This window comes from Ovis aries, chromosome 14 (genome assembly GCF_016772045.2).
Source record: "Ovis aries strain OAR_USU_Benz2616 breed Rambouillet chromosome 14, ARS-UI_Ramb_v3.0, whole genome shotgun sequence".
Lineage (NCBI taxonomy): Eukaryota > Metazoa > Chordata > Mammalia > Artiodactyla > Bovidae > Ovis > Ovis aries.
In genome coordinates, this window is record NC_056067.1 from 69260 (window position 1) to 78729 (window position 9470).

Below are 9470 nucleotides of genomic sequence, written 5' to 3' on the forward strand. Positions count from 1 at the left end.
GGTCGGGAAAGCGGCTGGGCGGGGTAGGTCCCTCCTGCCGGCTCAGAGGCTCTGACCTGCGGACACCCGCCCAGAGCAGGCACCTTGAAACCGAGGGCAACGTGTCCGTGACGCAGCGTTTTCGGGAGACCTGCAGGGGTCTCCCTGGGGCTTGACGCTGAGTCCCAGGCGCGGGCTCCGCCCCCCCCCCCCTCCCCCGACCCCCCTCCCTCCCACGGTACCCCAACTGTCCCTGCCTCCCGCCCTCCCTCTCTCTCCCTCTCTCCCTTCACCCCCACTCTCTCCTCCGCCCACACCCACTCCCGCCACCCCCTCGCCCCTCCCACCTTGCATCTCCCAACCTTTCCACCTTTTCACTGCCCCTGTCTCCCGCTCCCCTCCCTCTGCTGCTCCTGGCGTAGGGAAGGAGTTCTCCTGGGTGGACTGCTGGAAGGGCGGGACCAGAAGACAGAAGAGCCAGACCCCAAAGCACCTGTGCAGGGCACAGGGGTTTCCCTCTTGGGTCCACGGATGGTCCCTCTGAGGCAGCCTCTCGGTCACTGCCATGCAGGGATCACTTGAGGCTTCAGATAAGGGTGTCCCCCTGTTTGGGGGTGGGGCCCAGCTCTCGGGGGGGGGGGGTTTATCCCTAGAGTTGTTGGTAGACATCCCGGCGGGGTTCTCCTCTTCCCACACACCAAACCCACCCCCCACCCCGGCTTCCCGAGCATCCCAGGCATGGAGACCTGAATGTGCGCAGGGGAGAAGGTGGCCCTCCCTTCCTCTCCCTCTAGGCCCCAGGGCCTGGGGAGCCTGGCAGCATGTCGAGGAGGGCCTGGTAATCCTCCTCACTGAGGGGTGCTTCCAGGGTGGCCTCAACCCCTCGTCCCACGCAGGGGCCCCGGGGAGACCAGGGCGTGTCCCGGGTGGCCGTGGCAGCCAGGATTTCCTCTAGGAGGCTGGGTGACCCGGGAAGGCTGGGTGGGCCCCTGCGACGACAGGAGAGGACCCCGGAAAGGACCCGGCGAGCCCGGGATGCCCGGGGCGGCCAGGAGCGCGACTTGGACGCTGGGTGAGCCTGGGAGGGCGAGGTGTGCCCGTTCACCGGCACAGGGCCCCAGGGAAGGCCCCCGGCGTGGCGTGGATGCCGGTGGCAGCCGAGATTTGCTCTAGGAGGCTGGGTGTGCCAGCGAGAGCTGCCTGTTGCACCGCGACGGCAGAGGGCCCCGGGGAAGGCCCCGGCGGCCGCCAAGAGCTCGTCGAGGAGGCTGGGTGCGCCTGGCAGGGCAGGGTCCACCCCGTGGTCGGCAGCGGCCCCGGGAAGGCCCCGGCGAGGCGGGGGCGCCCGCGGCCGCCAAGAGCTCGTCGAGGAGGCTCGTCGGGCTTGGAAGGCTGCGGGGCTGGGGCTGTGGCTCTAGCGGAGGGGCCGCGCCTTCACCGTAGGGTGACCCCGGCCAGCGCGGGATGTGTGCCTCCGGCTGTGCAGGCGGCAGGATGGCCCCTTGCCCAGGCTGCCCGAGGGCCGTGCCGGCAGGGGAGCTCACGGCCCAGGGACCTGCTACCTGGGCAGGAGGTGGTGGCTTCCCACTTGGCCAGAGAGCCCCCGGGCTGGGCTGGACCATGAAGATCATCAAGGGCTGGCCCACACAGACCCCAGGGGCAGTCCCGGGCACCCAGAAGGCGGGGGCCCCAAACGGAGCAGCTGGGGCCGCCGAGGGTGGCATGCTCTCCTGTGGCGGGGAGGGGCGGAGGGGAGGAGAGGTGCTCTGGACCGCGGGTGGGGTCCTTCGGTCCTCTGGAGCAGGAGGAGTCGTGGCTGCTGCGCCGCCGGGCCCGCTCGGGCTCTGCTGGGGGTGCCGAGCTCTTCGGTTTTGAAACCATACCTAGGGGAGCAAAAGGCAGACAGGCACGTCAGAAGTCGTGACCGTCCAGATCACCGTGCCGGCGCCTGCGCGGCGCCCCATTCGACAGCCCGCCTGGCCGCCCGGCCTCTGGTCTGTGAGGCCCAGGGCGGCTCCCGCAGGGCCGTTTTCTGCAAACGCATCCCTCGGCCCCTGGGAGACGAGGGGTTGCCCGCACGGGCCACAAGCGGCCCCAAACCCTCCACTCAGCCCGCCGGCTTTCGGCCCCTCCCCCCATGCCGCGGCCCCGGCCCCGGCCCCGGCCTGCGGGTATCCAGCTCCAAACGCTCGGCAGGGCTCAACCCTCCTGACTCCTGGGGCCCTTGCGCTGGCGGGAGGACTTACCTGGATTCGAGGTTCTGGGATTCCCGTCTGACGAGCCAGTTCTTCCCTGGCGGCAATCCCCGGGAAGCGATCCCTCCTGAAGGCTTGCACAAGGATGCTTGTTTGGGAAGGAGAGACGACTGTCCTCTTTCTCCGGGCCTCTCGGGCCGAGTCTCCTGCCGACGAGAGAACGCACCGAGAGGAGGGGACGTTACGGCCCGTGGAACGGTCTCAGCACAGATACCCTAGACGGTGGGCAGGGGAGGGGAGTCCCCACACCTGGATCGCCACAGGTGGCTCTGCAGCCAGGGCAGGGCTCGAAGGAATACAGCCACAGATGGGCCGGGTGCCGGCATCCATCGTGGATGCGTGCGTGCGTGTCCCTGTGTGTGTCTTTCCTGCTCCGCCCTTGCCGCCGAGTGCCCTGAGGCACGCCCCTCGGCCAAGGTTGCCTGGGCAGCCGGAGCCTGAAGTTCCCGACGGGGCTGGGGAGGGGGTGCCAAGGAAGGGGGACCCAGTGCTGCCCGCCCACGCGGACTGGGGGCGTCGCGCCCGACCTGGGGACACTGACGGGGGCGGCAGCAACCGGACAGCCCTATTTCTCCTCTTCCCCGCGCCGCCACCCCAGCTCACCCCACCCCAGCCCCCTTGGTTTTTCTGGGCCTCCCGTGGCCACCCACCGGCAGAGGGAACTCTCTGGCAAGAGGGGAGGGTTCGGGCCCTCCTGGGGACTCGCTATCGGGAGAGCGCTGGCTAAGTTACCTGGAGAGGAAGACTGAGGTCGAGGCGGGCGCGACGGTGGTGCGGGCGTGGACGTCGGCCCCGCTTCCCCTTCTTGGTGCACGTGTTCAGGCGGCGATCGGCTCTGCTTGAACCGCCTTCTGCGTTGGTTTTGGAACCAGACCTAGGGGCAAACAGAGAATGCCTTCTGAGGAGAGAGGCCGCCAGTTGCTTTCAGCCGGCTCGGATCGGCGTGGAGAGCCTGAAAGGGAGAACGGGGCAGAGACGGGGCCTACCTGAACTCTGCTTTCGGCAATGCCAAGCTCCCGGGCCAGGCGTTCTCTGGTCGCTATCCCAGGGTAGGGGTTCTGTTGAAAGAGCGCTTGCAGGGCGTCCTTCTGGCTCAGCCTCAGAACGAGCCGCCTCCTTCGAGATCCTGTGGCGACCGGCCCTGTGCCAGAAGAGCAGGGAGGGCGAAGTCTCAGAGCACACGGGGCGAGGACTGGACGGCGGAGCCCAAGCGTGCTCCCCTGTGCCTGAGCAAAGCCGGGAGCCCGGGACGGGTGTGCATTAGGAAGTCGCTTGGCGACACCCCGACAGCCAGGCTGAGGGCAAGGGTAGTGGGGCATCCCCACCCCCACCCCACGCCGGCAGGCAAGGAACACCAGCAAGCAGACAGGAAACCGGACCCGGCCCCAAAGCAAAGGCGGCAAGAAATCCCACCCACCCACTGTGAAGACCACAACACCGCTGCGGTCCACCGCCGCGTGTTTCCACCCGTCTGGGGGGGAGGGGCATGCCATGGAGACGTCTCAATGGGGCTGCTCCCAGATTTCCTTCCATGACGATGCCAGTGGGAGGGAGCCTGGCTTCGCGGGGCTGACACGAGCAGAGGCCGTGTTTGCCGTCACTAGGGGAAGGGAAGGAGGAAAGGAGAGGGAAGGGAAGGAAGCCGAAGCGAAGCCCGGACCCCGGAACGCCTGACGGAAGGCAGGAGGCACTAGGCCCCTGTGCAGAGGAAGCCACTGAAGGCGGCAAAGCCACAGAGCTCCCGGGCTCCCGTTCCCACAGGAAGATGTGAAGATAAAGGGCCTCATCCCAGCACAGCACACGCTCCCACCCACCCGGCCCCCGCCCCCCGCAGCGCGCCCCCTTGACACAACACCGTCTTCCCAGAAAGGAGAACGGAGAAGCCATGTGTGTGCCAAAGGAGCAAGACGAACGGACGATGCCCACCCCCCCACTTGGGGCACACCTGACGCCTGGGAACCGAGGGCCCGTCCGATGGGTCCCCACCGTTCTCGGGCGGGGGGAGGTCGACACGTTGGCCGAGAACCCTTGCCCGGGCCACCCGCAAATCCCCTGAGACGGGATCCGACCCCAGGGACCGGGGGCAAACGTACCGCTTGAGGTGCTGGAGGAGCCGGACGAAGCCATGGTGGGAGAGGCACTCACTCGGGCGCGCTGCAGACTGCTGGCCCGGCGGGCGGGGGCCCCAGCAGCTCAGGACTCTGGAGAGCGGGAGGAGGCCCCGCCCCCATTGACGTAAGCAGGGTTTGTGTGCGTAGATGGAGGGGGCCGCCCCTGGCCTCTTTCCAAGCGGAGACCCTGGACGGAGTCCCGTGGAGCGAGTGGGCTTTTCCCGGGCACGGCCCGTGCCCCAGACCGCCCAGGTCCCCGTCGGGGTGGGCGGGGCAGTTCGGGGCTTTGGTTTGTGGCCGTGCCACGCAGCGGGGGGGAGGGTTGGAATCAACCCCGGTGGATCAATCAGGGACCCTCCGCGGTGCCAAGGGAGCTAACTGCCCGGGAACGCCCATAGGTCCCTTTGAACTGGACGCCCACGCCCCCCCCCTCCTTTCCCAGCCTGCCTTGCCTTCCAAACCGCCCTGGGGTTTCCCGCCTTTTCACATTCCACGGGTCCCTGGGCCTCGGTTGCCCCCCGCCGGCTCCTCCGAGGCATCCCGGGACGCTGGACGCTCTCTCCAGCGCCTCCACCTAGATCCCTCGCTGTCCTCGCCTCCGTTTCCCGCCTGCCCTTCCCCGACTCCTCCGTGCGCTGCTCTTGGCGTCCTTTCCCTACAGCAGTCCCAGAGCGCCACCCCCAGGGCTTTGAGTTGCCTGGAGCCCAAGGCTCCGGCCAGAAACCTGAGGGGCCCGTCTGGACCGGCAGCTCACGCCTTTGGGGCTTTTCTCATGTGGAGCCTGAGGCCCGCACCTCCCCAGACAACCCCCTGCCCCCCCCCCCAGCGCAAGTGCCCTGGAGATGCCCGCCCCAGGGGACAGGGTACCCCTACTGTGGGGAAGGAGGTTCCCGAAGCCAAGGAAGCAACACGGGGTGGACGATGAGGGCACGTCTCCTTTCGCTGCGAACAGAGTGAGTCGAAGCAGGGCAACACGCCCCCAACCGTCTCGGGCGGTGTTGTCTTTCGGCCACCCAGGTTTCTAAACCCACCACGGGGGTTCACATGGGAACAGGCAGGGGGTCCGTATGGACTTCGAAACCACTGGGTCGAGGCCTTCGTTCGGGGACGGGTTTGCAAGTAAAGAACGTCTGTACATCTGCGCGTGACGGGAGGATGCTGGTGGCAGGGCGAGGTCAGTCACCCCATACTGGGAGGAGGGGTCAGAGAGAGACACGGAGGGGACTGGCCTTTGCTGGCGTACCGGGCCCGTGTGTACACGTGGACATGGTCGGGAAAGCGGCTGGGCGGGGTAGGTCCCTCCTGCCGGCTCAGAGGCTCTGACCTGCGGACACCCGCCCAGAGCAGGCACCTTGAAACCGAGGGCAACGTGTCCGTGACGCAGCGTTTTCGGGAGACCTGCAGGGGTCTCCCTGGGGCTTGACGCTGAGTCCCAGGCGCGGGCTCCGCCCCCTCCCTCCCCCGACCCCCCTCCCTCCCACGGTACCCCAACTGTCCCTGCCTCCCGCCCTCCCTCTCTCTCCTCTCTCCCTTCACCCCCACTCTCTCCTCCGCCCACACCCACTCCCGCCACCCCCTCGCCCCTCCCACCTTGCATCTCCCAACCTTTCCACCTTTTCACTGCCCCTGTCTCCCGCTCCCCTCCCTCTGCTGCTCCTGGCGTAGGGAAGGAGTTCTCCTGGGTGGACTGCTGGAAGGGCGGGACCAGAAGACAGAAGAGCCAGACCCCAAAGCACCTGTGCAGGGCACAGGGGTTTCCCTCTTGGGTCCACGGATGGTCCTCTGAGGCAGCCTCTCGGTCACTGCCATGCAGGGATCACTTGAGGCTTCAGATAAGGGTGTCCCCTGTTTGGGGGTGGGGCCCAGCTCTCGGGGGGGGGGGGTTTATCCCCAGAGTTGTTGGTAGACATCCCGGCGGGGTTCTCCTCTTCCCACACACCAAACCCACCCCCACCCCGGCTTCCCCGAGCATCCCAGGCATGGAGACCTGAATGTGCGCAGGGGAGAAGGTGGCCCTCCCTTCCTCTCCCTCTAGGCCCCAGGGCCTGGGGAGCCTGGCAGCATGTCGAGGAGGGCCTGGTAATCCTCCTCACTGAGGGGTGCTTCCAGGGTGGCCTCAACCCCTCGTCCCACGCAGGGGCCCCGGGGAGACCAGGGCGTGTCCCGGGTGGCCGTGGCAGCCAGGATTTCCTCTAGGAGGCTGGGTGACCCGGGAAGGCTGGGTGGGCCCCTGCGACGACAGGAGAGGACCCCGGAAAGGACCCGGCGAGCCCGGGATGCCCGGGGCGGCCAGGAGCGCGACTTGGACGCTGGGTGAGCCTGGGAGGGCGAGGTGTGCCCGTTCACCGGCACAGGGCCCCAGGGAAGGCCCCGGCGTGGCGTGGATGCCGGTGGCAGCCGAGATTTGCTCTAGGAGGCTGGGTGTGCCAGCGAGAGCTGCCTGTTGCACCGCGACGGCAGAGGGCCCCGGGAAGGCCCCGCGAGGCGGGGCGCCCGCGGCCGCCAAGAGCTCGTCGAGGAGGCTGGGTGCGCCTGGCAGGGCAGGGTCCACCCCGTGGTCGGCAGCGGCCCCGGGGAAGGCCCCGCGAGGCGGGGGCGCCTGGCGCCCCGCGGCCGCGCCAAGAGAGAGCTCGAGGAGGCTCGTCGGGCTTGGAAGGCTGCGGGCTGGGGCTGTGGCTCTAGCGGAGGGGCCGCGCCTTCACCGTAGGGTGACCCCGGCCAGCGCGGGATGTGTGCCTCCGGCTGTGCAGGCGGCAGGATGGCCCCTTGCCCAGGCTGCCCGAGGGCCGTGCCGGCAGGGGAGCTCACGGCCCAGGGACCTGCTACCTGGGCAGGAGGTGGTGGCTTCCCACTTGGCCAGAGAGCCCCGGGCTGGGCTGGACCATGAAGATCATCAAGGGCTGGCCCACACAGACCCCAGGGGCAGTCCCGGGCACCCAGAAGGCGGGGGCCCCAAACGGAGCAGCTGGGGCCGCCGAGGGTGGCATGCTCTCCTGTGGCGGGGAGGGGCGGAGGGGAGGAGAGGTGCTCTGGACCGCGGGTGGGGTCCTTCGGTCCTCTGGAGCAGGAGGAGTCGTGGCTGCTGCGCCGCCGGGCCCGCTCGGGCTCTGCTGGGGGTGCCGAGCTCTTCGGTTTTGAAACCATACCTAGGGGAGCAAAAGGCAGACAGGCACGTCAGAAGTCGTGACCGTCCAGATCACCGTGCCGGCGCCTGCGCGGCGCCCATTCGACAGCCCGCCTGGCCGCCCGGCCTCTGGTCTGTGAGGCCCAGGCGGCTCCCCGCAGGGCCGTTTTCTGCAAACGCATCCCTCGGCCCCTGGGAGACGAGGGGTTGCCCGCACGGGCCACAAGCGGCCCCAAACCCTCCACTCAGCCCGCCGGCTTTCGGCCCTCTCCCCCATGCCGCGGCCCCGGCCCCGGCCCCCGGCCTGCGGGTATCCAGCTCCAAACGCTCGGCAGGGCTCAACCCTCCTGACTCCTGGGCCCTTGCGCTGGCGGGAGGACTTACCTGGATTCGAGGTTCTGGGATTCCCGTCTGACGAGCCAGTTCTTCCCTGGCGGCAATCCCCGGGAAGCGATCCCTCCTGAAGGCTTGCACAAGGATGCTTGTTTGGGAAGGAGAGACGACTGTCCTCTTTCTCCGGGCCTCTCGGGCCGAGTCTCCTGCCGACGAGAGAACGCACCGAGAGGAGGGGACGTTACGGCCCGTGGAACGGTCTCAGCACAGATACCCTAGACGGTGGGCAGGGGAGGGGAGTCCCCACACCTGGATCGCCACAGGTGGCTCTGCAGCCAGGGCAGGGCTCGAAGGAATACAGCCACAGATGGGCCGGGTGCCGGCATCCATCGTGGATGCGTGCGTGCGTGTCCCTGTGTGTGTCTTTCCTCCTCCGCCCTTGCCGCCGAGTGCCCTGAGGCACGCCCCTCGGCCAAGGTTGCCTGGGCAGCCGGAGCCTGAAGTTCCCGACGGGGCTGGGGAGGGGGTGCCAAGGAAGGGGGACCCAGTGCTGCCCGCCCACGCGGACTGGGGGCGTCGCGCCCGACCTGGGACACTGACGGGGCGGCAGCCAACCGGACAGCCCTGTTTCCTCCTCTTCCCCGCGCCGCCACCCCAGCTCACCCCACCCCAGCCCCCTTGGTTTTTCTGGGCCTCCCGTGGCCACCCACCGGCAGAGGGAACTCTCTGGCAAGAGGAGGGTTCGGGGCCCTCCTGGGGACTCGCTATCGGGAGAGCGCTGGCTAAGTTACCTGGAGAGGAAGACTGAGGTCGAGGCGGGCGCGACGGTGGTGCGGGCGTGGACGTCGGCCCCGCTTCCCCTTCTTGGTGCACGTGTTCAGGCGGCGATCGGCTCTGCTTGAACCGCCTTCTGCGTTGGTTTTGGAACCAGACCTAGGGGCAAACAGAGAATGCCTTCTGAGGAGAGAGGCCGCCAGTTGCTTTCAGCCGGCTCGGATCGGCGTGGAGAGCCTGAAAGGGAGAACGGGGGCAGAGACGGGGCCTACCTGAACTCTGCTTTCGGCAATGCCAAGCTCCCGGGCCAGGCGTTCTCTGGTCGCTATCCCAGGGTAGGGGTTCTGTTGAAAGAGCGCTTGCAGGGCGTCCTTCTGGCTCAGCCTCAGAACGAGCCGCCTCCTTCGAGATCCTGTGGCGACCGGCCCTGTGCCAGAAGAGCAGGGAGGGCGAAGTCTCAGAGCACACGGGGGAGGACTGGACGGCGGAGCCCAAGCGTGCTCCCCTGTGCCTGAGCAAAGCCGGGAGCCCGGGGACGGGTGTGCATTAGGAAGTCGCTTGGCGACACCCCGACAGCCAGGCTGAGAGGCAAGGGTGGTGGGGGCATCCCCCACCCCCACCCCACGCCGGCAGGCAAGGAACACCAGCAAGCAGACAGGAAACCGGACCCGGCCCCAAAGCAAAGGCGGCAAGAAATCCCACCCACCCACTGTGAAGACCACAACACCGCTGCGGTCCACTGCCGCGTGTTTCCACCCGTCTGGGGGGGAGGGGCATGCCATGGAGACGTCTCAATGGGGCTGCTCCCAGATTTCCTTCCATGACGATGCCAGTGGGAGGGAGCCTGGCTTCGCGGGGCTGACACGAGCAGAGGCCGTGTTTGCCGTCACTAGG

The 9470-nt window shown here is 68.2% G+C and overlaps 1 protein-coding gene across 1 annotated transcript; it reads right to left on the reverse strand.

The window, feature by feature from the left end:
• Positions 1-854: 854 nt before the first annotated feature.
• LOC121816410 (double homeobox protein 4-like protein 2) lies at positions 855-5613 on the reverse strand. The gene is made up of 8 exons (XM_060398213.1): positions 5589-5613; positions 3652-3705; positions 3221-3375; positions 3062-3108; positions 2621-2656; positions 2226-2355; positions 1412-1862; positions 855-1057 (listed from the first exon to the last, which is right to left on the reverse strand). The coding sequence occupies exons 1-8, from the start codon at positions 5611-5613 to the stop codon at positions 855-857; spliced, it is 1101 nt and encodes a 366-aa protein (XP_060254196.1).
• Between the last annotated feature and the right edge of the window lie 3857 nt (positions 5614-9470).

Bases quoted from the DNA above. Each gene is read 5' to 3' on its own strand.
- LOC121816410 (XM_060398213.1), bottom strand. From the start codon at position 5,613: ATGTCCACGTGTACACACGGGCCCG. The intron at 2,657-3,061 runs GCCGCCTGAACA...CCGGCTGCCCAG, and splicing joins CGGTTCAAGCAGAGCCGATC to GCAACCTTGGCCGAGGGGCG. The intron at 1,058-1,411 runs GCGCGGCCCCTC...TCGCCCTCCCAG, and splicing joins GGGGTCACCCTACGGTGAAG to GCTCACCCAGCGTCCAAGTC.